This window comes from Monodon monoceros, unplaced genomic scaffold (genome assembly GCF_005190385.1).
Source record: "Monodon monoceros isolate NGI ecotype Baffin Bay Population unplaced genomic scaffold, NGI_Narwhal_1 Super_Scaffold_17, whole genome shotgun sequence".
Classification (NCBI taxonomy): domain Eukaryota; kingdom Metazoa; phylum Chordata; class Mammalia; order Artiodactyla; family Monodontidae; genus Monodon; species Monodon monoceros.
In genome coordinates, this window is record NW_021703773.1 from 9,206,677 (window position 1) to 9,234,443 (window position 27,767).

Sequence of the window (27,767 nt, forward strand, 5' to 3'; positions counted from 1 at the left end):
ATCGAACCCACGCCCCCTGCATTGGAAGCGTAGAGTCTTAACCACTGGACCGCCAGGGAAGTCCCGTCTCTGTACTTCTCTGTCTCTTTGTGACAGTGACTATAGTGTTTATCTATGGCTCAATAGCAAATTACCCGCCGACTCAGTGGCTTAGAACAGCAAACATCGGTTGTCTCGTAGCTCCCGTGGGTCAAGAAATCAAGCGCAGCTGAACTGTGTGGTTTTGCCTCAGGGTCTCTCAAGAGGCTGCCGCCAGGACATTGGTAGAACCTGCCGTCATTCCAGGCTTGACTAAAGCCAGAATATCCACTTCCACTCACACGGCTGCTAGCAGAGACCTCAGTTCCCTGCCATGTGACTTCACAGGTGAGTGTCCTTGTGACATGGCTCCTGGCTTCCCCAGAGCAAGTGACTGATGGGGGCAGGGGGCAGGGAGGGAGAGAGAGAGAAGGAAACCACAATGCATTTTTATGACCCAGTCTCCAAAATCAACCACTGTCACCTCCACTTCACTCAGCTTCTTAGAAGGGTCCGCAAGTCCAGCCCAACCTCTTCTCATGAAAGAGAATGGGAAGTAGGCTCCGCCTTTTGAAGGGAGGAGTATCTAAAAATGTGTGGACATATTTTCAAACCCACCACAGTAGCTTAGTCTGCATCCTAATTACCACACTACAGGTGCTGGCTCCTGGCCCAGTGCAACTTCTGAGCCATGATGCTTCATGATATAGTTCGATGATAATAATAATGAACATTTATTGGGGGCTTTTTATGGACCGGGTACATGTGAAGCATTTTTCAAACATGTTGCTTCTCGTATGACCCTCTCATCAAACTTTTTTTTTCTCATATGACCCTCTGTGGGGGAGTTATGACAAGCCCTAATCTTCCAGGGGAGAAAATAAGTTAATACCACGCCAGATTCCAGAGCTTTCATTACAGTTAAGTGTTTAGGGAAAGAGCATGTTTCATGGAGAACAAGTTCAGGTGGAATTCTGTCAACAACACTTATGTGATTAGGGGGGAAACCTAACCTTCTTGGGCTTCTATTTTATCTCATAAGAAAGTAGAAAATAATCATACCCCGAGGGTTCTGGTGAGGAATCCATGAAAATATGTGAAGCACTGAACACAGAGCTTGGCATGCAGTAGGTGGTCAATCAAAGGCGTTTTTCTCTCCTCCTCTGCTTTATTCTCCAATCTCCGCTCTCACACATGGGATGATGGCTCAGATCTGGCCTAGAGTGTTGTCTTCATTCCAGAAATCCAAAGACATAGCAGGACCGTGCAGGATTCCTGGGAAACCAGGTTAGCTTGAACCCCATAGCTTCTGTTTCCTTCCGGACTCCCCTGGTACTTAGGATCATCATCAGGGATGCTTAAGAGATACCTGGGGAAAAGCCTGGGCCATCACCCCAGAACTGAGGAGCCTCCGGGAGAGAGAAAGGAAGATTTGCCTCCAGGGTCACATGAAAGCCTTCCTATTGGATTTCCCAGGTGGGTCGGGAGATGGGGTCGGGGGTGGGGAAATTGCTGTTTCACTTCCCTAGAGAACCACAGACAGGACCTGGGCTTTGCTGGGAAAATTATGAACACCTTTGGCCAAATTCATCATACAAATGAATTTATTTGCAAAACAGAAACAGACTCACAGACTTAGATAATGAACTTATGGTTACCAGGGGGGGAAGGGTGTGGGAGAGGGATAGAGTGGGAGTTTGGGATTGACATGTACACACTGCTATATTTAAAATAGATAACCAATAAGGACCTACTGTATAGCACAGGGAACTCTGCTCAATATTCTCTGATAACCTATATGAGAAAAGAATCTGAAACAGAATGAATATATGTATATGTATAACTGAATCACTTTGCTGTACACCTGAAACTAATACAACACTGTTAATCAACTATACTCCAATATAAAATAAAAATTAAAAAAAAGAGTTGCATCAATCACCCCCTACAAGCATCCTGGTACTGAGACCTCCAGGGTATCTGGACAGAGGAAGGCCAGATCTTTTAAGAATAAAATGAGTGAAGTGTGGGACTTCCCTGGTGGCACAGTGGTTAAGAATCCGCCTGCCAATGCAGGGGACATGGGTTCGAGTCCTGGTCCGGTAAGACCTCACATGCCGCAGAGGAACAAAGTCCATGTGCCACAACTACCGAGCCCATGTGCCACAAGTACTGAAGCCCGTGTGCCTAGAGCCCGTGCCCCACAATAAGAGAAGCCACCGCAATGAGAAGCCTGTGCACCACAACGAAGAGTAACTCCCACTCGTCACAACTAGAGAAAGCTCATGCACAGCAACAAAGACCCAACACAGCCAAAAATAAATAAATAAAATTAAAAATGAAAAGTGAGTGAAGGGCCTCATTTGCCCAAATATAAAATGAACAACTCTAAACCCCTTTAAAGAATTGCAGAATTGCATGTTCCTCTGACAATTGTTCTCTTCAGAAATGAAAAAGCTTGGGGTAATGTGACAATTTGTCTAATTTTGAAGTATGACATGATTATTTGGGGTTAATTATCACTTTTTACAACCAACCAGGGTTAGTATTCTCTTCCATATTTTAGGGCTGCTTTTGGAGGCCCATGGAAGAGAGAGTTTCTTAGTAAAGGTAAAATGATGGGATTAAGGTTTCTGGTCTCAACGCTCTTCCACAGAATTAACTCTCTCTCCGTAATACGATTCTCTAGTGATAACAAGCCCTTAAAATGAGGGGGCTTTGGGGGTGTATAAGAGGATGTTGAGGTGCGGCCTTGAAAATGAAGAGAGTCCCTGACTCCTTAGAAGTTTTTCTGGGGGTTTAGTATTACTTTTCTCTCTTGCCATGGAAGATTTAGAAACATAATTCTACTTCAGACTTCTCAAGTGGCTTTGGCTTTGGATGTAGAATCCATCATCTTCTTTACTGTTTCCGTTTCTTCCTCACAAAACAACCAGGCTTGTCTTCCTGATTTGCAAGAAGCTGGGCATATGAAGCATCATTGGTTGAGGTTGGGGGGAAGGTGAGTTACCTAAATTGTATTGACATGATGTGAGAAATCAACTTCTTTTTGATACAGCCCTTTAGTCCAAGAAAATGCCGCACTGAACCAACCTTTTGTTTGTTTGTTTGGTTTTTGGCCATACCACACAGCATGTGGGGAACTTAAGTTCCCCAGCCAGGGATTGAACCCATGTCCCCCCACAGTGGATGCAGTGGAAGCCCGGAGCCCTAACCACTGGAGAAGCATGCTCAAGACCAAAGCCCTTCCTTCAACCTATATCTCCCAATCTAAGCCATTATTTGGGGGCACTGCCCTCAGGCCACAATGGCCAGGAGGGATGAGGGTGGGAGATTGGGAAGGGATGCATTGGGTTTCCTAAATTAGAGTCCTTGAGTGCCTCAGAAGACCTTAGTGAATGCTTAAAATGTCAGGCTTAACACATGAATTGTTAAAGAAATTTCTGGTGACTGTACTCATGGCCCATGTCCACTGCCCTAATTGACCAGCTGTGTCTCCATGAGAATTTCCACTATTCTTACCTTTAGAGTGTCTTCCCACCTGGGTTCCTTAGCCTAAGGCAGGGAAGAGGTACTCCTCACTTCCTGTCAATTTTCCCTTCAAAGGCTCGCCCTCTTTCACAGGTGTGCCCTAGAGGCACCTAGCAGGAATTCCTTAATACCATCTGACTCACCTATCAACACCTTTCCCCTGAGCCAATAAATAGAACTATTGAATGAGTAAAAACTCTACTGTTGTTGTTTTAATCCTCTAGTGTGCTGAGAATATGGCTCAAATTGTATGGTAATTTATATACTCACACGCACATACATTCCAAAAAAAATTTATTGAACCAGACACTGGAACCACCACAAAAATGATTCATGCCCTTGAAAAATCTCTTATGAGGAGGGCTCATGAAGGGATCAAGTTCAGGAAATCATATAATTATTTTGATAATCCCACTACATACTACATTGTACATGAAACGTGTTCAAAGAGACGTAGAGAGGGGAAAGCTGACAATGGTCGGCCACAGAAGAGGTGAATTTTTAGCGAATCTTACAAAATGTCAGGCACAGAAAGAAAAAGAGCATTCCAAACATAAGCACTACCATGGACAAAATCGCAATCAAGAAAGAATATATTCAAGGAACAACAGTAGAAGCTTCGTGGCTGATTAAGTGTATGGAGAGGGAGAGGGTGCTTTTGGCATTAGGGTGACAAGCAAAGGCCAGACTGAAACGATTTGAGGGAATTCCCTGGTGGTCCAGTAGTTAGGACTCCACACTTTCATTGACAAGCAGGCAGGTTCAATCCCTGGTCAGGGAACTATAATAAGATCCCCGCAAGCCATGAGGTGCAGAAAAAAAAAAAAAAAAGGAATGATTTGAATGGCACACTCTAGAGTTTAACTTTGTCCTGTAAACACCAGGAACCAATCGACGTTGTTAAGCAAGAGAAAGAAATGATGAGACTTATGTTTTAGAAAGATAACTCTGGGGCCAGCAAAGAGGATGGATTTGAGAGTAAGATCAGAGCATTATTTCTTTCAGCATAACTGCATGAGAATTTGGTGGTGGAGCGGGGAAGGCATGGTAAATGAACACTTCTGGGGACCACCTTTAACTACTGAATCAGAATCTCCAGGCTTGAGATCCGAGAGTCTGCATATGTAACATCTCTCACATAACGGTGATTCTTGCAGGCTCTAAAGTCTAAGACATAGACTAGAGACAGAGAGACCAATTAGGAAGCTTTTGTAATTGTCCAATTAGGAGATGAAATTAGTTGGATCTGTCCATGATGCCCTTCCAGAGTAGCTCATAAAGAAAAACAATTGTTTTCAGACTATTATGTAAGTGCTAAACTATTTTTGCAGATTGCTAAGTGATCTTGGCCAAGTCATTTGATACCTTAACCATCATGCTTTTAAATGACAAAGTACTGATTCTCATAGTCTTATCTGAGTGTTACAAACTCTCAAGAGTCAGGGAAAGTACTTAGCTTCAATTAAGACATTAAGTCTAATAGGAAGATTAGATTGAGTCATTCTTATTTGTTTTCTTGCTTGCTTACTGTTTACCTCCTCATGCAATGTAAATCCCAGGAGAGCAGGCTTGAGGACATTGATGGGTCTCCAGTGAAACAGTTCTTGGCATAAAGTAGGCTCTCAGTGAATATGTTCTGAAAAAATTACAGACAGAAAGACAAAGTAAGGAAAAAGGAGGCAGAGGAAGAGACAAATGAAGGGACAGAGGGAGGGAGGGAGAAGGAAAGGAAGATAGAAAAAGGAGAGAGAAAGAAAGAAAGAAAAGAAAGGAAGGAAGGAAGGCAGGGAGAAAGAAAGAAAGAAAGAAAGAAAGGAAGGAAGGAAGGAAGAGAAAGGAGGGAGGAAGGGAGATAAAGAAAGAAAGGCAGGAAGAAAGGGAAAGAGAGACAGAAACAATGCAATGTCAGGTAAAAGAAATCATCACATTGGACAGGAAGTTAAGAGATTCAGCCTTTCTTCCAACTACTATTTCTTCAACACCTGTGTGGTGCTAGATGCTGAAGGTGCTGCCCTTATGGTATTGCCAGTGTGGATGTCTGGGTTTGATTCTGCTGCTCAGGAGCTTAGAGCCCTGATAAGTCTACCTTAAGCTTAAGCTTCAGGCCTTAGTTCCTTGTTTATAAAACTGGGGGTGGGGGGTGGGGTGACGGCTCTCCAAAAATAAGAAGACAGCTAAAGCACTTTCCAGATCTCACCTTCCTAATTCATCTACTTCAAATCCTGGCTTCAGTTCCCTCTTTTTTCTTTGTTTGTTTTGTTCTGCACACCTTTATTTTTAATAGCCCCAAACTGGAAATAAATATCCAACAACTGGTGAACAAAGTTTTGTTATAGTCATACAATGGAATTCTATTCAGCAATTTATTTATTTTATTATTAATTTATTTACTTATTTATTTTATTGAAGTATAGTTGATTTACAATGTTGTTACTTTCAGGTGTACAGAAAAGTGATTCAGATATTCTTTTTCAGATTCTTTTCCATTATAGGTTATGACAAGATGTTGAATATAGTTCCCTGTGCTGTACAGTAGGTCCTTATTGTTCATCTATTTTATCTATAGTAGTGTGTATCTGTTAATTCCAAACTTTTAATTTAACCCTCCCTCTCCCCTTTGGTAACCAACCATAACTTTGTTTTCTGTCTGTGAGCCTATTTCTGTTTTGTAAATAAGTTCATTTGTATCATTTTTTATAGATTCCACATATAAGGTTTATCATACGATATTTGTCTTTCTCTGACTTACTTTACTTAGCATGATAATCTCTTGGTCCAACCTTGTTGCTGCGAAGTTCGCTTGGAAGCGAGCAAAGGAACGTGCGAGCCGCCACCTAGGACCAAGTTCTTGCCCTCTGGGCAGAAATGTAACGACTCCCCGGAGCTGGTTTCTCAAAGAGCTATAGAAATGCTAAACAGTAACAGATCTGGAGGCAGAAAACAATGTGGCACTAATTGTTCCGTTTCCTCCGCTTTCCTAGCGGGGGAGGCTGGCCCCGGCTGCTCCGGCCATCCCACCGCGCCGCGCGCTTCTCTCTCAAGTATCCCAAGGACTGGAAAGCTGAAGTGGGGAGGCGCCCAAGGAGCAAAGATGCTCCCCACCCTCCGATCCGGGCAGACCTGCAAATAATGCCCGGGGACCAGAGGAAGGCTCCCATTGGCCAGAGGGCGGGTGACGGCAAGGGGGCGGAGTTTCCAGGGGCAGGGGGCTGGGGAGTATAAGGGAGGGGGGCGTGCGCGCACCGTGTCAGTTTCGAAGTCCCTGGCTTCTACCTTCTGCGCCCAGGCAACTGGATCGCGCCTCGGGCTAAGGCTTTTCCCTCCTCTGCCGACCGGGCGCCTCCACCCGGCCCTGCGGCGCCCCGCAGCTCCCCGCCCCCCACCAGCCCCGGGGCCCTTCCTGCTTTTCCTCCGCGGTGCTTTGATCCGGGGGCCCTTCTGTTTGTTTTCTCTTCTTTCCTCTTTGTTGCTCTAAAACCCACCTTGCCGAAGCCCCCCGCTGCGGAGGGAGTTCGACTTGCAGAGGAAGGCGGCTACCGCGCACCTCATCCGCCCCTCCTGCGACCCCGCCAGCCGGCGCGCCCACCCCCCCTGCCAGACCCGCCGCCTGCGTTCGTTCGCCTGAGGAAGCCAGCCGAGAGTTCATTGATGCACCCATTCCAGTGGTGTAACGGTGAGTCCCGGGCCGGGAAGGCGAGGGGCGCGGAGCCGGCCGGAGACGCGGAGAGCGGGGCGCCAGGCTTCAGATCCGAGGGCTCGTTCTCCCTCTTGAGCCAAGTTTTTCCTGAAACGGGACCGGCGGGGAGGCGTCCTGGCGCCCGACTCTGCTCTGCACACCGCGGAATTTGGGGGGAAAAAAATATTCAGGTTTAACTCCAGGGCTGGGAAGGATCTCTTGAGCGGGCGGCGGGCGGGCGGGCGGGGGGGGGGCGTGGGAGCCGAGGGGTTCCCGGCCTTTGTGTGGCGGCTTCGCACTCCTACCCCCTTCCCTTGGCTTTGTGCGCTCAAACTCTGTTCTTTGTTGTGGTTGTCGGAGAATTAAATCCGCGCTCGGGCTCGGATCTCCTAGAGGGAGCTCAAGTTCCTGGCCTGAAACTTTTCAGGCTATTTTAAATATGTATACAGTGCGGCGTGCGGGGTGGCGCGCCGGGGCGGCTTCCTCTGCGCCTTTGTTGGCTTCGCACGGGCGGCGGAGGGGGCTTTGTGACGGTGGAAGACGGCGGACTAATGAGCGTGGCTTTATTGGATTGATAAAGCCTTGCAGAGTTTTCGGCGCCCGGCTACCCTTGAGAGCAGGGCTTGCCTGGAGAGCTGTGCTCACGGGCCCCAAGGCCAGACTAGCTCCTGTGCCTCGGCGGTGGCCGCGCCTCCAGACCCGACCACCCCTCCCACCCCGGCCTGGGTGATGCTAAATTCATCCCACCTGAGGCTTTTAGCGGTTCAGGTGATGCATAGAGATTGGGCTTGGGTCTGGTTCCTCGCTCAGGCTACCTGAAGAGAGGGCCCTTCTGGGCGGGTCAGTTCAAAACTTCGGCTCCTAATACCCTCCAGTGGCCCTAGGATCTTGACTGCGTTGTTCTAAAGCTTGGAGACTTTCTGGTGAAAGGGGGGAGCGCAGCGGAGGCACTTCTGGTGAAAGGGGGAAGGGGACCGGGGGGACACAAGCAGCTGGCTTTATCTCTCAGTAGGGTAGGCTGGCTAGTTAGGGGGGTGGGAATCCATTATTGAGAGCAGACTCTTGCCAGATCTTGCATTAATTATTTCAAGAGGCTTTTGTTTTAAGGCAGGGTTTGGGCAGCAAGTGTATAAGGGGGCCCCCATCCCCCTCTTCCTCTTGCTGGTAGGATCTAATTTCCTGAAAATGAACCCAGCTGTGTGTGTGATAGGCAGCATTGCCTGAGTGGGGACGAGGGGGTGGGGTGAGGAAGGACGGTGCATCCCAGCATCTGGGAAAGATTCCTGTTGGCTGGGAAGGAGAAGCGTTTCCCAGATCCACTGGTCTTTCTTGGCCAGCCCTTCTCTTGACGTCACTCCAGCTCCCGGCCCGCTGCTCAGATACGAAACATTCTGATGTCAAGGCTTTCTTTCATAGGTCGGGGGAAACAATGGAACAGACTTCAGGAGAAGAACCAAGGTGGCCGTCACTAACACTAGCCTTTCTTCTGGGCAGCCCCCTTTCCTGTGAGGGTTTAGACCAGCAGAGGACTTGCTGCTTTATCTTTTCACTTCTTTTTTTTTTTAATTTATTTGATTTTTATTGAAGTATAGTTGATTTACAGTGTTGTGTTTCTTTTCACTTCTTTTTTTTTCAATTTTTTTTGTTTACTGAAGTGTAGCTGATTTACAATGTTGTGTCCATCTCTGCTGTACAGCAAAGTGACTCAGTTATTACACATATAGATATTCTTTTTTTATATTCTTTGCCATTACGGTTTATCACAGGATACTGAATATAGTTCCCTGTTCTTGTCATTTCTTTGTTCTTTTTAAAATTAAAAAAAAATTTTTAAATTTATTTTTGGCTGCATTGGTTCTTCGTTGCTGCGTGCAGGCTTTCTCTAGTTGTGGTGCCCGGGCTTCTCATTGCGATGGCTTCTCTTGTTGCAGAGCACGGGCTCTACAGTGCAGGCTCAGTAGTTGTGGCTCGCAGGCTCAGTAGTTGTGCCGCACAGGCTTAGTTGCTCTGCGACATGTGGGATCTTCCGGGAGCAGGGCTCAAACCCGTGTCCCCTGCACTGGCAGGTGGATTCTTAACCACTACGCCACCAGGGAAGTCCCTCTTGTCACTTCTTAAAGTGACAGAGAGATGAGTTTTCTGACTCCAGTGAAGAAGCAGTCCTTCTCCGCACACCTTTGTGAAAAATATCTAAAGCCCCCTTTTTCCTGGGGTTGGTATTCTGTCCTTATAAGTTTAGAGGAAAAACTACTCCACTGTCAGGTTTTAGCCCAAGGTATACTTTTCTCACTTCTTTTTAATCAGAATGCAAGCAAATGGACCATCTCTTCTCAGCTATGAAGCTCTTCTCCCCCATACTTCTTTATCACAGAAAGTCCCAAACTCACTGACTCAATCCTGGAGCCCCAGGGGAAGCTTCTCTCAGCAAGATAACATGGTCAAGATAAACTGATAAAGTGCTGAGGCCAGAGTGCCTCCAGAGTGAATACATGTAAACCCTCTGCATTCGCTATGGCCATTGCTGTGCAAGTTCCCAGAACAGGGAACCCAGTGAAGTTCGTTGGGACCCTAAAGATGCCGGGATCCAGCTCGTGGAGAGCAAAGGCAGGTTGAGGGTTAGACCCTCTTACGGCATCAACAATTGATGAGACAGTGTTAGGGAGATGTGCCTGGTGGGGAAGAAGGCCTCTTGGCATTGAGGGCAGAGTTCCATGGAAGAGAAGCCGAAAGGCCCCTTTCCAGAGTAGACAGAAAACTGTCCCTCCCTGGCCAGTCCACCATAATGTCTTCATGGAAAATTGATCTCTTTTGGCCCACAGAGATCAAATATTTAAGTGGAGGGTGAAGGAGTGGTGAAAACTTTCTAACCCAAGCTGGAGGCCCAGAAGCAAAGGCTGGACAAAGTTTAGTAGCTCATTAATTTTTTTCCATCTTTAACCAAAAAGTCTTTTCAGGATAAGAACTACTTTTACTTTTTGTTTCCCCACAGTGTCTAGGTCGGTGTATAAATCAAGCCAGCAGCAGAACTTGTTGGTTGACTGGTCATCTGTTAGCTGAGGGCAGTTTCTGGGCAATTTTCCCAAACTTCAGTCTCCTTACTTTGAAGTGGGAGCTTTTGCCAAGATGACCAGATCGTCTTGAGAAAAATCACGAGTTATTTATCTGTTAACCAGTTATTGAAAACACGCCAAGCACGAGGGTAGGCACTGGAGAATGTACAGAAGTCCACTTTGCTGTCCTCAGACCCAGGAGCACTCAGGCTTGTTAGAATCCCTCATCTCTGATCTCAGGATTGTACATAATCACACCTCTACCACGGGCCTCACTTTGTATGATGAAAACCTTTGTGTCTGTCTTCTTCCCTAGACGATAAAATCATCTTGTCTTTCTTCTTTGCTTTTTTATCTTCAGTGTCTGTTGTGGTACTTGTCATGTAATCACTGCTTAATGCAACATAGATGGTTACGGAGTGTGCCAGAGCTGGAACACGTGATACAGGCTGTGGGCACTATAGATTTCGGGGTGGGGAGTCCCTGGAATATCACAAAGACCAGGTTTGGGGGACTTTGGGGAAGGAGAGGGAGTTTCAGGCAGAGAAAGCTTCATGAACAAAGGTGTGGAGGCAGGTGAAGATAGAGATGGGCAAGAATTAGAGAGGAGGCTGGCCCACCTGGGGTGATGCTGGAGGATACTGAGTTGGGGAGGTAAAGAGGGGACCCAACGCACACGTGTTTAGGAGGACTTGAAGCCAGTCATGAGTTTGGGAAATACATGCTAGAAACCAAGTGGAAGGAAATGTCACACATGTGGGCTAAATTAGAGGAGGGACTAGACATCAATTAATAGGCACTTGGAGTAGAATTGGGCTCCAAAGTCTGTCTGGAATAGAGACTTGGCAGTACAGTTGGCACACAATCTGAAAGAGGTTTGGAGGGGGAGGTTCATTATATCGATCACTAGATTGATCTCGGGGATGAAGAGGGCTGAGATGTATGAGGTCAAAGATGACTCCAGTCTTTCAAGCCAGTCTTTCTGCTGAGTTGGGGTTGCTTCGCTAATTACGGTGTAGGATTCCAAAGTGTATTAATGGTGATCTGTCTGCTAACCACGACGTCAGGAAAGTCCTTAAAACCCACATTGAGGGCTTGAGTCTAGAGAGGTTCACCCACCCCCGCACACCTCGCAGGATCTCAGTTCCTTGACCAGGTACTGAACCCGTGCCCTCGGCAGTGAAAGCATGGAGTCCTAACCACTGAACCACCAGGGAATTCCCCAGAGGGCTTTGAAGCCAGGCTTTCTTAGCTGTTTGACTGTACACACATTGTTTAATGATGATTGAGTCTTTTTTCCCCATGGTGGGGTGGGGAGTAACATTTCACAGTGGCCTTATTACAAAGGTCAAGTTATAGCTTGAGAATGTGCTTGGGTGATAGCAGGTGTATGGTAAAGTCTAACCTTCTTGTCCCAGCACTTTCTGAAATCCAAGAGTTTGAGGCTTACCTTTCGGATCATTGATAGTTTTTGCCTGCAAACAGGAAAAAACACTCAACTGGCTTGTGGTTAAATCCTATCTTTTTTTTTTTTCTTTGTAAACATGATAGAAAATTTACTAATTCTCAGAACCAGCAGTCCCAAGATAGTGGCTCTAGGATTGCTTAATCCAGCAACTCAACTGACAACATCTTTCTTCTTTCCTTGTCCTCTCTGCCACCAGCTTGATATTGAACTTCTCTCTTTCCAGCTATAACTTGGCTGCCACCCTTCCAGGTGTTTTGGGGGATGTGACCCGCCCCGCCCCCACCCCCCGCCAAAAAAAGAAAGAAAATCTTGTCTTTTCCAACAGATCTGCTCTTTGTTTCTTCAGCCAGAACTCTGTCACATACCTACCCCAAAACCAAACCCCTGGCAAGGGCAAGGTGATTACCACCTTTGGACCAATCAGGATTTAGCCCTGAGTCATGTGAGAAAGGGAAGCATCCAGTGGCCACCAGTGCTTCCCAAGCTGAAGGGACCTTGTTAAACTGTAATAGATTCTGATTCATTTCAGTGGGGGTGGGCCCGAGAGTCTGCATTTCTGATGAGCTCTGGGGATGCCACTGCCATTAGGGGACTGCACGGCGAGGCTTTGAGTAGAAAGGGGGAAGGTGGCCAGTAAAAGTTAGCTGTAGCTCCTTGCCCTCACCCCCCACCCCGCCCCGTGCCTTTCTGGAATGCTGGCCAAGCCTCAGAGTGAGCAATTTCTATTCTGGCCCTGGTGCAGTTTGGCTTCTGGAGCAGGTAGCTTCATAATGACAAATGACCTTTGCAACTGCACTTTGTAATTTACAAAGCGTATTTCTTACACCATCGTTTTCCGTACTCTTGCACATTGCTTGTTTTCCTGTGACAAAGTGGAGCTTAGCGAGGTAATTTCCTAAAGGTCACATAGCTAGGGAGAGGTGGGATTGGAGCCCAAGTGTACCTTTCCTCACCTAAGGCTCTTCATTTTCCTACTGCACTGCATAGGCTTCTCCCTGATGGAAGTGAGTTTTCCATTTTCCGCCCATTGCCTGAATCCTTGATCCCCTAGATGGCGATGCTGGTTTAAGTACTGTGTGTATGATCCCATTTCGTAGATTGGTTAAATAATTTACCCAAGATCATGTAGCTAGTAAGTGTTGGAACTAGGGTACAGATATAAGCCCCTGGAATGTAAATTGGTGCAGCCACTATGGAAAACAGTATGGAGGTTCCTTAAAAAACTAAAAATAGCTATATGATCCAGCAATCCCACTCCTGGACATATATCTGGAGAAAACTCTAATTCGAAAAGATACCTGCACCCCAATGTTCACAGCGGCAGTGCTTACAATAGCCAAGGCATGGGAGCAACCCAAGTGTCCATCCACAGATGAATGGATATCAAGATGTGGTATATATACATAATGGATATCACTCAGCCATAAAAAAGAATGAAATGATGCTATTTGCAGCAACATGGATGGACCTAGAGATGATCATACTAAGTGAAGTAAGTCAGAGAAAGACAAATATCCTATGACATCACCTGTATGTGGAATCTAAAATATGATACAAGTGAACTTATTTACAAAACAGAAACAGACTCACAGACATAGAAAACAAACTTATGGTTACCAAAGGGGAGAGGGAATCAGGGAAGGGTAAATTAGGAGTTTGGGATTAACAGGTACAAACTACTGTATATAAAATAGATAAACAACAAGCACCTACTGTACAGCACAGGGAACTATATTCAATATTCTGTAATAAACCATCACGGAAAAGAATATGAAAAAGTATATATACATGTATAACCGAATCACTTTGCTGTACACCAGCAACTAACACAACATTGTAAATCAACTAGACTCCAATTAAAAAAAAAAGTAAGCCCCCGAGTCAGAGGTTTGCCATTTCTCCCTGCATCCTTGCTCACACAGAGTGGCCCCAGTGGTAAATTTCCCACTGTCGTAATACTTTCCCTCCCCGTTCTTTGCAGGGTGTTTCTGCGGCCTGGGACTGGTGAGCACCAACAAGTCCTGCTCGATGCCACCCATCAGTTTCCAGGACCTTCCCCTCAACATCTACATGGTCATCTTCGGCACGGGCATCTTCGTCTTCATGCTCAGCCTCATCTTCTGCTGCTATTTTATCAGGTGGGCGGCTTGCTGGCTGATCTGGGCTTGGGGGAGTCTAGGAGGTGGCGGCCGTGGGTCGGGTGAGCTGAGTGAGGCTCCAGTCACAGAGTCACCAGCCTCCAGCCAGGTCAGCTGCTTTGAGGACAGGACTTGGTCCTGCCCTTGGCTGGGCCCCTGAGGCCTGGTGTTTCTATTTACGTCAGCCTGTCAAGTTGTCGGAGAGCCTATAAGGTCAGCATGGGTCGGGGCTGCGTTCCCACCCTTTGGCCAGTTGTTCTCAGGTTGCCTAGAATGACCGTCCAGGTAATATCATCAGTGGTCCCTAGCTGTCTCTCTCCGCCCATTCACACTCTCTGGATGGCCAGGGATGGGAGGCATCATTACACCAATGTCATGATCCTCTGCCCTCCTGGGAAGTCCTGCTGTCATCCCTCCAGATGCTAATATTAGCAAGCTGGTGTCTGCAGAGCCGCTTATTTGTTCTGCCTTGTGAGCTCTTATGTTTGAGAGGGAAAAAACCGAAAACCATCCCTTCTTGAGCGTGGCCGTGCTAGCCAAGCTCCAGAAACTGTTTTCTTCACTTGCAGACAAGGGAACTCGTGGCTGTTTTCTATCAAAAATGTGGGGCAGGGGAAAAAAAAAAAAATGTGGGGCATGCCTGGTATTCAGAGTGGAAAATACAGTAGTGTTTCTGACTAGGGTGCCCTGTTGGTATTAACAATTCCTCATTGTATGGGACTGTCTTGTGCTTTGGGGAACACTGGACACCCCTGACCATTAGAATGTGCTAATGGTCCTGAGAGCCATTGTGATAACCAAGCCACACAACCCCCCATACACAAACACGTGATCACCCAACGCCTGGGTAGACGGATGTCAGTTGGGTCTAGGCTGGTGTCTGATCAAATCACCTAAGAAGATTAAATTAAGATGAAGGAAAAAGGAGTTCCTGTTCCCCACTGAGATGTCCCAGTGGGTTTGAGTGCTTCACCTGGCAGGAGGCTGGGGGAAAGTAGATACTTGTCCAGATTCCTAGGGCTGGAGGAGCTCCCTCTTAAGAAGGGGAGGTGCCCGTGGGCCCTGCTCTCTTGTGCTCCCCGTCCATACCTTGGGCTCCTTCTTTCTCAGGACTTTAAAAAGTCCCCGGGACTGGAATTTTCCACTTACCAGTCTTTGCAGAAGAGGTAGAGTTTAAATTTTGCATCTAATTAGTAAGTGAGGGTAGATTTCCCATATCTCACCACCCCTCCCCTTTCCCCAAGCCTAAGTTTTCTTCTGCAAACTCTTTCGTCTTCCTGACCACCAACCACTGCGCTCTCCCCATATGAAGCAATTCATACAACTCCCCAGAGACGGAAGATGGAGACATAGCAAAGATTTTTGTGTGACGCTGGCAGGAGGCTGTAAAACCAACTCTCTTTGGCCCCTGCACACACACACACGCAGAGGCACACCCATGCCAGGCTGCAAACGTGGTCAAGAGAAGAAAATCTACAAAATTACTCTGAGCCAGTATGTGGGTGACCGGGCTTCATTTCCCGATGGTGCCACTGATAGGTGTGATCTTAGGGTTTTAGCTACTCTCTACTAGGTACCTTCTTTGTGCCAGGCATCATGGTCAGCATTTTGTAAAACATTTAGCTTACTTAGTCCTCAGAACTTGCCTCCAGTTTCGGTATCAGCCTGCTTCTGCTTCATAAATGAGGAAATGCATATGCTCAGACAGTAACAGATCTGCCGACGGTCCTATATCCAGGCAGATGGAGAGGTGAGCTAGTCTGATGACAGTTAGGGAGAGTCTTTCAGATTCTAGATGTTGGTCTTCTCCGATTCCTCTTCCTTGAATGGGAACAGCTGTGGCATCCATGGCCGCTGCCTTGCAGCTAGAGATCGTGGTCCTGCAGAAGGACGGGCTGGGAGCTCTGGGTATGGCTGATTTATTTTTTGTTTGGCTGGAGTTAAAGAACAGAGCTGCAACCACATGATACCAGAAGCTTTCCGCACTGCGGGGCTGCTTGGCGCCACCTGTTCCTCCTGCAGTAATCTGCCCCTTTGCCACCCTGCCCTGTGTCCTGCAGTCTGCCCGAAGCCAGTTTGTCCCTGGCTTGCTGGCATGTGGCAGCCTGGGAGTGTCTATATATAGAAAGACACACAAGCACAGAAGCCACTTCCTCTCCCTGCTTCTCGGTTTCCTCCTCAGCCAAAATAGGCCCGTGACCCCCCTCCTGACCTGGTGAGCTCATCGGCCAAGGCCAGCCTCTGCTCCCCCTCTCTCTGTCTCCCTGACTCCCATCCCCCGACCGCGGGAGCTGATCTCTGCCCTACACAGGATGGAGGGGCCCGTGAAGTACAACTGGGCAGGAAAGGAACCATTATTTTCGGGACCTGGCTGCATTGTTTGTTGCAAAAGGGAAAAGCTGGGGAGAGCCCACTGGCAGCGGCTAGAAATGGTCTCATTGAATTCAGGGTATTTTTAGTTGCTTTGCTCACCCAACAGCTGAGAAGGCCACCTGTCCAGAGTTGTTGGCACTCCATCCCCTGCTGGGATGGCCCAGGATCTCTGCTTTTTGCTTTGTTTCCCTTGCAACCCTTTTGGCCCCATTTCATCACAATCTATACCTTCCTGACGTGGAAATCTACATGCAGAGTGAATATAGAATGTGGCTCTGAAGTGCTTGACTGTTCCGAGAGATAGTCTTAGGCTCTAAGAGTCAGGCTTTTGGAGGATCCTCAGGTGAGACCATTTAAGGGAGCTAGGCAGATGGAAGGGCCGAGGGTGGAGAAGGAGGGCACCCCAGGCACCCTATGACACAGCAAGCAGAAAGGCCCTGCACGTACTCTGTAAGTGTTGCCATGTTGCAGGCGAGGCAGGCAAGGCTTAAGAGATGGACAACCCCTCGTTCTGAGTCAGGAAGCAACTCCTCACCACTTCCTTATTTACTCTGTACATACTTCCTAGCAGAGCGGCAGCGTCTCCCTCAGAAGGCGGCTGTGAGCACCCCGGCGATGAGATCACTTTCTTTCTTCCCCAGATTAAGCCAGTATCAGGCAGGTCGCACTTGATCATTTAAGCTTTGGGTACATCCTTCCCCGCCCCTCTCATTTGGAAGTGGGGACACAGTGTATATATGAAAGTAGTACAAAGGTAAGGGTGGGGGCTTCCCTGGTGGCACAGTGGTTGAGAGTCCGCCTGCCGATGCTGGGGACGCGGGTTCGTGCATCCCCCTGGTCCGGGAGGATCCCACGTGCCGCGGAGCGGCTGGGCCCTTGAGCCATGGCCGCTGAGCCTGTGCGTCTGGAGCCTGTGCTCCGCAATGGGAGAGGCCACAACAGTGAGAGGCCCGTGCAAAAAAAAAAAAAAAAGAAGGGAAGGGTGGAACGGTGCAAGCCCTGTTTAGGCCCTTAGCCCAACCCTCCAATGACCAGAAACTGTCCGATGCCACCTTCAGACCAAGGCAAGGGAACACCTGCCCCACCTGTCCCCTGACCTCCTGTTAGGAGCCATGGAGGTGGCGGCAGCCCGATCTTAACCTGTCCCCTGGCTGTGCATCAGATACGGCTCTTCCAGACCTTCTGCACCCCCCTCCGCTCTGGTTCCAGCATCTCGGTGTTGCTCTTGGGGCCTCTTACCTCGCTCCCTTCGACTGAGGCTCGTGATTGGAGATTCCCTGCCTCTAACTCAGGCCAGCAATCTTTTTCTGCAAAAGGCCAGATATTATAGGTTTTGCGGGTCATACGATCTCTGTCTGAACCACCCAGCCCTACCTTGCAGAAGCAGCCATAGATGGTACATAAGCTATTGGGTTGGCCAAAAAAAGATCGTTCAGGTTTTTCCATAAGATGTTGTAGAAACCCCCGAATGAACTTTTGGGCCAATCCAATATAACGTGGCTCTGCCCCAGTAAAATTTTATAGGCATTGAACTTGAGTTTCATATAATTTTAACATGGCATGAAATATTCTTTTGATTCCTGCTTTCAGCCATTTAAGAATAAGTACCGTTCTTAGCTTCTAGGCCCTATGAAAAAAGCAGTCAGCTGGATTTGGCTCTCAGGAGGCCGTGGTTTGCTACCCCTATCCTACCTAACCTGGTGGTTTTCTCAGGTTTCCTTCCAATAACACAGCTCTTTGGTAGAAATGATCCGTGGGAGAGAAAGCCCCATCTAGTTCCCAAGTACAGGAGGACATAGAGCTCCCTGCGTAATTCAGAAGGTTTCCCTCACTGAAAATAAAACAGGAAAAAAAAAAATAATAATTATGATCAATGTGTGATCATGGTCCTAGCCAGTGAGCCATTCAGAGTCGGAGGCTTGTTGATGAAAGGGCGTTTCCCAAAACCATCTCATATCCTCAGGACCATGGTATGTGCCACCTAATTGGTGAAGCAGGCCACAGTGTGTGCTGAAGAGCTCGGCCTCTGTCATCAGATCGACTTTGATTCAAATCCAGACTCTGCTGCCAGCCAGCTCTGGCATTTGGGCAAGTTACTTAACTTCTTTGGACGCCGTGTTCCTCATCTGCAAAAAGGGACGCCTCTCCCTCTGGAAGTTGTTTGGAATTGGTGCAGACATGAGGCGTTGCAAATCCTCCATCACAATTGTGCTCCTGCCATTAGTAACGGCGTGTTCTGGCCATTGTGTTTTGGCCATTGAGAGTCCAGTTGTATGCGGGCCACCAGCTTGAAACAAAAAGAGGAAAACAAAGAAGGAATTGCCTGTGTTGGCCTGGCGCTGTGAAGTGGGGCAGGCGTGTGCTCTGGTTCCAGAATACTTGTGTTCTCTGAGTGGAAAATTCCCCAGGCTCAACAGACTTTATCCTGCTCCCCTGGCTTGGTGGAAATGTCCCTCTTAAGAATATCTAACTTCTGGGAATTCCCTCGTGGTCCAGTGATTAGGACGCCGTGCTTTCACTGCCGAGGGCGTGGGTTCAGTCCCTGATCAGGGAACTGAGATCCTGCAAGCTGCGTGGCACGGCCAAAAAAAAAAATCTTACTTCCATACAGTCAGCAAGCAGATGGTTGACCTGTATATTTGGGGAGCCTGAAGGAAGTGACCTACCAGAGACAGCAGGGAGGGCGAATGAACTATGGGTTGGCCAAAAAGTTCGTTCGGGTTTCTCATCGCATCATATGGAAAAACCCGAACGAACTTTTTGGCCAACTCAGGATTAGGGTGCTCTGCAGAGACGCCCCCAATCTGGGGGAGCTGGCAGTGAGTTTTGAGGCAGTTGAACCTGAGTAAGAGTCTTGAGTCCTTAACCCACTCTGGTGACCTGCAGAGGGTCCCATGCATACTCCATGTGTCTATGGGAAGCACACCTCCCCACCCCCAGAAGGACGCCCCAAGCAGCCAGCCGGCCTCTCCTGCTCTGAATGGCTGTTTGTGCAAAGACATAATGATCTCTTCTCTCCCCTCTTTCTTGCTTCCCCAGCAAACTCCGGAACCAGGCACAGAGCGAACGATACGGATATAAAGAGGTAAATAAAGTCTACGTGTTGCCCCGAGACCTCATCCACTATTAGCCCTGCTTGGGGAGGGGGTGTGGGGAGAGAGCAGGTTTAAGCTGGCCTGGCCTCCCCCTTGGCCTCACCTCTGGTCCCCTCTGAGGCTAACTCCTTTCCCCGTCCTCAAGTTTGGCTGGGCCCAGGCAGGGCCCAAAGCCCTCCTCCTTCACAGGAGGGTCACGGGGGCACTCCTGTGTGGGGCCAAAGACTCACTCCCTTCCTTGGCAGCTATACCACCTGGCCCCTGTGTTTGGTTGCTTCTGATACCAGGCCTCCACTTTTTTCCCCAGGTGGTGCTTAAAGGTGATGCCAAGAAGTTACAGTTATATGGGGTGAGTGCATTGGGACAGGTCGCGGGAGTGCCCGGCGGGTAAGGCAAACCTTCTCCAGCAATCTCAGCCTGACCTTTTCAGGAACCTTCTTAGTCCCTGCCTTCCTATTTCCTTGGGCCAAATAAAACTCATCCCAGGAGGTGATCAATATGCAGAATCCGTTATGTCTGGAACTGAACCAGCGCAGGCAGAAAACAAAAGGATCACAAAAGGGTTTGGATACATGGTGTGACCCACGGCCCCAGGAAGCCCACTAGGCATAATCTTAATGGGGAAGACGGTAAGACCACTCCATGCCAGATTTCAGTGACTTTCCCCTGCTCAGACCCCAGGTCTTGGTCTGAAAGAGGTTAACTTTGTGTATGCTCTGGTGACTGTGGATCTGATGCGTGTGTCCAGCCCTGAGGTTCTTCCCTGTTTCCCTCCATTCCCCTCCCCTCCCGCATCACACCCACTCCCTGGGGCCCCTCAACTCTGACTCATTTAGGACTACACCATTTCCTCTTCCTTTCCCACCTATGCCTTTGGGGTCACCTAACTCATTTCCCAAGACTTCCTTCCATAACCATGGACACTCCTGCAGAGAGCGTGTGTGTGGTCGTCTGAGTGGGGAGGATCACAGGTCTCACTACACACAAGACTCTACCTGGACATGGCCTCATTTCATCCCTCTTTTTGGGGTCCACTGTCATGATGTCCACAAGTTCCAATGTTTCTTTAGCTCTCCTCCAGAAGAGTAATTCAGGTGGGATTGAAGGGGTTATAATGGGATGTAAGGCTGGATTTAAAGAATGTAAACCAGGGCTTCCCTGGTGGCGCAGTGGTAGAGAGTCCGCCTGCCGATGCAGGGGACATGGGTTCGTGCCCTGGTCCGGGAAGATCCCACATGCCGCGGAGCAGCTGGGCCCATGAGCCACAGCCGCTGAGCCTGCGTGTCCGGAGCCTGTGCTCCGCAACGGGAGAGGCCACAACAGTGAGAGGCCCGCGTACCACAAAAAAAGAATGTAAACCATACACCAGATCCCCCTCCTTTAGTTATTGATAAGTGCCCCCTCACCAAAGGTCCTAGGCTAGAAAGGGTTAAAAATCATAACTACTCAGCCATAAAAAAGAATGAAATAATGCTCTTTACAGCAACGTGGGTGGACGTAGAGATTATCCTCCTAAATGAGGTAAGTCAGAAAGAGAAAGAGAAACACCATGTGATATCACTTATAAGTGGAATCTAAAATATGACACAAATGAACCTATCTACAAAACAGAAACAGATTCACAGACAAAGAACAGACCTGTGCTTGCCAAGGGGAGGGCGGGTAGGGGAGGGACGGATTGGGAGCTTGGGATTAGCAGGTGCAAAGAATGGATAAACAACAAGGTCCTATTGTATAGCACAGGGAACTATTATATTCAATATCCTATAATAATATAATAATTGGAAAAGAATATGAAAAAACATAATATGTATAACTGAGTCACTTTGCTGTACAACAGAAATTAACACAACATTGTAATTCAACTATACTTCAGTTTAAATATATAAAAAAAAAAAGGTTCCTCTATAACAGCACTGCCCAGTGGAAATCTGAAGATAGAAAATGCTCTCTATCTGACCATCCGGTGTGGGGACCACTTGCCACTTCTCAGCTGTTGAGCACTTGAAATGTGGCTAGTGTGACTGAGGAACTAAATGTTGAATTTCAGCTTATTTGGGTCGACTTAAATCTAAAGCAGTCCCCTGTGGTTCATGGCTACCGCCCTGTCAGGGTGACTTCTCTCTTGGGTGGATGTTCTCTCTTGGAGGATGAGGTGCTGGGTATTCAGGATGGAGGAGTGAGGCTCTCCCCCATCTCTTATCACACGGCCCCTTTCTTCCCACAGCAGACCTGTGCAGTCTGTCTGGAAGACTTCAAGGGGAAGGATGAGCTGGGTGTGCTCTCATGCCAACACGCCTTTCACCGCAAGTAAGTGTCCACAGTGGATATGTGTGTCCCGGGGTGGCTTTGAAAGAACTAAGCAGGGAGCATCTTCCAGAGCCTCCAATCCCGACCCCTCCCATCTACCCTTTGCCGGTGATGCCCTTCATCCTGTCTGGACACCAAGCAAGCCAGAGGGGTTAGACCGGGTTGAGAATAGAAAGGTTCTTGTCCTGAGAAGCAGCTGGGCTCTATGAAAAGACAGCTGGAGCAGATTGGTATCTTCTTAGGGAAAAACAGGTCGTCTCTTGCCTGCAGGTGTCTGGTGAAGTGGCTGGAAGTACGCTGTGTCTGCCCCATGTGTAACAAGCCCATTGCTGGTCCCTCAGAGGCCACCCAGAGCATCGGGATCCTATTGGATGAGCTGGTGTGAGTGCTGCCTCCATACCAAGGCCTGGAGAAGACCTCTAGCCTCACGGGTGCCTGGTCCTTCCGCGAAGCCGCAGTGAACAAGACTGTTGGGTGGTGATGGGCATGCTCACCTGGAGGGGCGGGGGTGCCAGGCTGGTCTTCCAGCCTCAGGGTGAGACTAGACTTGCCCACCTCTCTGCTTCCTGAAGCCTGCTTCCCTGCTACTCAGTTCTGATGGTCTTGCCCATCAGGACCACTGTCTGGTACTGGACTATCTGCCCGCCTTGTCCCTGCTCTGGGAAAAGAAATCCATTCCTATTTGGCCAAGAACTTAGAGCACACCCCCTTGAGGGTTCCGCTGAGGAGGACAAGCTGCCCTGACCTAGAAGAAGGACTGAGATGGGCTCTGCCCCACCTGTGACCTCCCCACTCCTTCCAGAGGAAGGTTAGAAGGGAAGGAAGGAAAGATGGAGGAACCAAGTGCCTCCAGTGGAAGCGAGGGAGGCTCTGTAGGAAATGGGAAGAGCAGGCATGAACAGAAGAAAAGTCAATGTTTACATGGGACCTATGGAAACAAAGGCTGGCCGGCCGGCCTGCTGACTACAGAGGGGTAGAGGGCAGCCCCCTGCCCCTCCGAGATCTGAGGTGCTATCCGTTCCCTGTTCCTCGGTTGATCTCAGAGCTTCCTATTCCGTGTTGGGGTTTGAGTATCCACTGCCCCAGAGGAAGGGCTTGGTCTACACCCAAAAGGATTCCCAGAGTTTTTTTCTAAAGGAGCAAAAAGGGGGCCTGGGGATGGGGGTGTCTGGATATTAAGGTCGCGGTGGACACCCTCTTCCCCTTTGTAAATAGTATTTTTATACTTCATCCTTACCATCTCAGGCTTTATACATGGAATCCCCCAAATGGAAGGGGTAGGGGTTTTCTGTTCCTCCCCCAAGTGGGTGAGGGTGGGAAAAAGGTATGTATTTAAAGCAAATTAAATTTAATAACAAGTTTCTCTAACCTTTTGCCTGTGGTTGTGGCTTGTGTCCATTGGCCCTTTTCTGCCAACAGAGGGAACAAGGTTCTCGAACTGCCTCTTCTCACTTTCCCATGCTCAGAGCAGACATACATGTGCACAAAGTTTCCTGATCCTTGACAAGAAGAATTCGTATTAATTATGACCTGTTCAGCATAGGTTAGGACTCACATCAATGTGCTTGAAGACCTGACTGAGCCAGGCTCATTCACATGATTTCTAGAATATTTTGAAAGAAAGCCGATGCAGCTGAGGTAGCATTCCAGCTACCAAGACTTGTCATTCATAGAATTCTCCTTGTAATTCAAGCCACTGAGCTCTTAACACAGGAAAGGTCCACATTGCTACCATGGAGGCTTGATTTCTTTCTCTGGTTACACTTTTTTTTTCTTACCCACTAGCTGACAATCACTGACTCATCCTACCCTGTGTACTACATCTAGAAGTATTGTTAACTTTTTATGCTCCCAGCTGCACTCAGATCTGGCACCCATGCCCTCCAACTGTGCTCTGTCGACGTCTTAAAGGGGTGCTGAGTTGATCGTGCGTTTGCAAAATGGACGGAGAGAGCCAGGAACAATTTTCGTAGCCATCACAAGCAGGGAGCAGCTGGGCTGTGGTCGGCCCCCGCTCAGTGGAACAGGGCAGGGCCAATGGTCCAGCATCTCTTTTTTTTTTTTCTCATACTTCCAAGATTTTATTTTCTTTTTAAAAAAGTCATTTGAGACAATATCTCAGAAGTAGAAGGCATTATTGTTTGCCTTTAACAGAAAAAAAAAAAATCAATGTTGCAGTAAAACAGAACACAAACTCATGTGTTTCCCCAACTATGCTGCCTAGGAACGCACCTTCCACTTCCTGGTAGGTCTTGAGCAAAGTCGTGGTGGGTCACAGACATACAAAAGATGCCTATGCTTCCAGAGAAGCCAGACCTACAGGTTAGGTCTGATGCCCTCCCAGCCCTGCAGTTGAGCCATGGAGCCTGTTGGCACAGTTGGTGCTCATGGCAGGGCAGACCCAAGATGCCACTTGGGCATCTGTCCTGGTGAAGTTGTCGCTACCTGTCTTGGTGGCATCCTTTGCCCCACGGTGCGCCTGTTCTTGTCACCTCTTCACACGCTGAGAAGTAACAGCTGCTCCTCGGAGCCTCTACCCCCTGCTCGTTGCTGCCAACCCTGCAGGGTTGGATCTCTTCACTGAGAGCACCAGTTCCTCCTCTCCAGGTGGGCCTGCTTGCTTCAGTGCAGGGAATGCAATGCATTTCTCAGGCAAAACAAAGAGCCCTCTAGCTCCTGCCGCAGCCTCCTGGTGGATGCATCACGGGAATGAGGTGGGAAACAGGTGGTTTCCAGGTGGGCCTCAACCTTTCCAGCTCCTCCCTCACCGCTTCCCTTCATCTCAAGGAAAACTCATCAGTGTTGGCGTATTCTGAGTAAAATGTTAGCACCAGAATGTCTGTGTTGCAAATTTGAATAGCGCTGTCTTGACGTCAAAACGACGGTAAGAATGCCTTGTGTTACCTTTGAGGCTTCAACACAGCTTGGTAGAATGGTGTTACAGCACACAGAGACAGGGACGCTGGGTATTTTCTTGGCTGATCAGGTGGAATTTGATCAATAGCTGATCACAAGTTAAATAGTCACAAGTCCCAATTTCATAGTCATAAATGTGGTCTTGTTACTCAGTTCAGAGTTTCTAGAGCATCTGCTGCCTAGGCCAGGCACTGTGCCAGGTGCTGGAAGACAGGACAGCCCTTGCCTTGGGGAAGGGCATAGGCACACTAATTTGGGTGAGGAACTCATGGTAGAGAGACTCGTAGCTCAACTGGTGTGGAAGTGACAGCAGGGGTGCCTGCAAGGAAACATTACGAGAGCTGGAGCTTGAGAGAGTAACGTGCAGAAAAAGACACAAGGATTCACCGCCGTGGGTGCCAGAGAGTGCAAAGAATTCATGTGAAGTGGGAGTGCGGAAGGGTTGGGGGTTAGAGTTCTGTGTAGTGCAAGGAACCTGGGACTTGACAGGGTGAGAATCCTAAAGTTTCTTTAAAACCTGCACATCAGTTGGGAGCAAAGCCAATGATCTCATCCATGCACACGATATTCATGATGGGCAACTCCTGTGCTTAGTACTATTCCCATTACTGAAAAATTTGACTCTAGACATGTTTCAAAGGGTAAAAAATGGAAAGAAGCTGGGTGATAATCATACAGACCAGGATTCCGACTTCAATGAGCTTATCTATGGCAAGCAAACACCATGAATCAATCAAAAGATAAGCACTTGCCTACCAAGTTCTTTCACAAAATACATTTTGCTTTCCTTTCTATGTATATCCCTCTGAGTCTGGGATCAGGAAAAGAGTGTTGGAAAGCAAATAAATGGCTTACGCATAATTACACAGACAGAAGCACCGGAACCAAGGCACAAAGGCCGATCGTGCGGATCTAAGCATCATTGGCTTCCACGTCCCACATAGCTCTGGCAGCAGATTATTTGCTACGAAGATACTCAAAGTAGCAGGTGCTTTTAGTTCCTGGGCTGAGGCAGTCGTAGAGGACAGGGAACCCAGGTAACTCAAAGGATTTGTGCTTGCCATTATCCAGGATTACAGATTTTTTTTAATTCTGCAGTGGATGCTTCTTTTAAAGAAATCTTATGTGGCTCTACCCTTGACAAAATGGTTAATTAAAGTGGGGTGAGAACTCAGAGTAGAATTTGAAAATCACTGACTTGGAGAGAATGGGGCAACTGATGTTGAAGAATTGTGCCCTCCCATGCCCCCTTTCTCCCATCAATTCTTCCATCCCCACTGGGGCTTTTCCCCCTTCTCACTAGGGCCTTTGATGCCTCCCCAGTTGTGCCATGTTTTCCCCATAAGTCTAAGCCATCCTCTGACTTCCATTCTACCACCCTCTTCTGTCTCCCTGGGCGTCGGAATAACATCTGGAGTGCCCTTGACCTTATCACTCACAGGTGAATCTTCTGTTAAAGCCATACGCACAGATCCAGAGGGCTAGATGTGACCAAACTGGAGGCAAGAAGGACAAACTGATGACCTGTCATGCAAGCTTGTACAACAAAGCCATTCATGGGAAAAGACACTAGCTGTTTACCATGCCCCAGGCCAACAATGGCATTGGATTCCTACTGATCCGAGTTTAAAAAGCATCATGGGCATTTAGCTCCTTCCCTGATAAACTGGCAGACTCTGTGGACAGGGAGGACGTCACGGATGTCACCTTCGTGCTTTGTCATGGCCCTGGATCCTGTCTCCATGTGACAGTCTCAGCTGTAAACTAGGGCCTGTGCTCTGCAGACAAAGGGGAAGCTAACAGCACCAGGAAGCCTGAGAAAACGTGTTTGATGGCTTCTGACTGTTTATCACAATCTATCACCTCTCCACTGGTGCTGCAACTCAGCACATTTTTCTTTCTCTTTTTTCTTTTCTTTTTTTTTTTGGCCACACCTCTCGGCTTGCAGGATCTTAGTTCCCCGACCAGGGATCAAACCTGGGCTCTCAGCAGTGAAAGTGTGGAGTCCTAACCACTGGACCACCAGGGAAGTCCCAGCACATTTTTCTTATCCATCCTCTCTCTTCTCTCATTCCTTTTTTCTCCCTCTTCCTCCCTTTACCCTCTTTTGCTTCATCCCAGCCTATTCCCTGATACGACGGAGAGCCCCAAAGCCATTGCAGAGTCCTCCTGACAGGCCATCATTGTCATGAATGGTTCAAAAGAAACACCAGTTCCAAAGGGTTTATACCCAAATGATTGTGTAAGCAACCCCAGGGACCACCTCTGAGTTTCTATATATTTCATATTATATATGTTCATTAAGTCTCAAGCAGGCGGCTGATATCCTCAAAGGCAGAAATAGAATCCACGGTGATGCTGATACATTAAGGACACGATGCAATCAATGTGAGAGAGGCTAAAAAATCCAAACCCCAAAGAAGGAGAAACCAGGTTTGCATCAGTGGGAGAAATGGATCTGGAAGCACAGTGGCTGTCAAGTTGGGCATAAGTCAGAAAAAAACCCAAACAAATCCAAAATGCAATAGTACTACTATACCCAGCCAGGGAGTCATCCTCCTGGCCTTCAGTATTGAGCAGATCTCTATGGGATTATTTTGCTCAGATTTTATGTCTGCAAGAAAACAGAAGCTATAAAAAGTACCATGAGAAAGAAGCTGGAGTATTTTAAGTGTGGATGGATAAATACCAAGGGGCAAGACCTTAGTGGTGACCTTCAACATTATGCTGTAAGCATGCATCTCCATCACAAACTCAGACGTTCCAGAAATGTATTGTTTTCTTTAAGTTGTCTTTGACCCTGAGTCACAGACTTTCTCCCCATCTGCAGTGCTTGCCTTCCTCCCCAAATTATTCATGAGTCAGAGTCTTACACAGATCAACCCTCTCCCTCCATCCTTCTGAAAACACTATTTAACCATGGATAGGTCTGTTTGCTGGTCCCCAGAGACCCTGTCTCTATCACTGGTTTCGTGCCCGGTTTGCAGTATGGGAAGCTTGCTGCGATGTCAAGGGCCCAGTTTGTCCATGTCCCACACAGTTGCCTCCACTGGCACCATCTCCTGGGTGCTACCTAGGAGCTAAGGTGCAGATTCCCACTAACCTTGGGACCAGCCACCATTTTTATTTTTCCAAGAATGTATTCAGATATATTATTCACAGTATTGAAAATATGTTTACAGATCGAAAGAA

General features: G+C 48.0%; 1 protein-coding gene across 2 annotated transcripts; it reads left to right on the plus strand.

The window, feature by feature from the left end:
• Positions 1-6,821: 6,821 nt before the first annotated feature.
• On the plus strand, positions 6,822-23,018 carry RNF122 (ring finger protein 122). 2 transcript variants are annotated; one of them, XM_029226665.1, is made up of 6 exons: positions 6,822-7,222; positions 13,725-13,881; positions 19,294-19,339; positions 19,657-19,698; positions 21,577-21,659; positions 21,930-23,018. In XM_029226665.1, exons 1-6 carry the CDS (start codon positions 7,198-7,200, stop codon positions 22,042-22,044), a joined length of 468 nt encoding a protein of 155 aa, XP_029082498.1. In that variant the 5' UTR covers positions 6,822-7,197; the 3' UTR covers positions 22,045-23,018. The 2 variants fall into 2 exon arrangements, with proteins under 2 accessions (XP_029082498.1, XP_029082499.1); XM_029226666.1 differs by having other exon boundaries at positions 21,580-21,659.
• Positions 23,019-27,767: the final 4,749 nt, after the last annotated feature.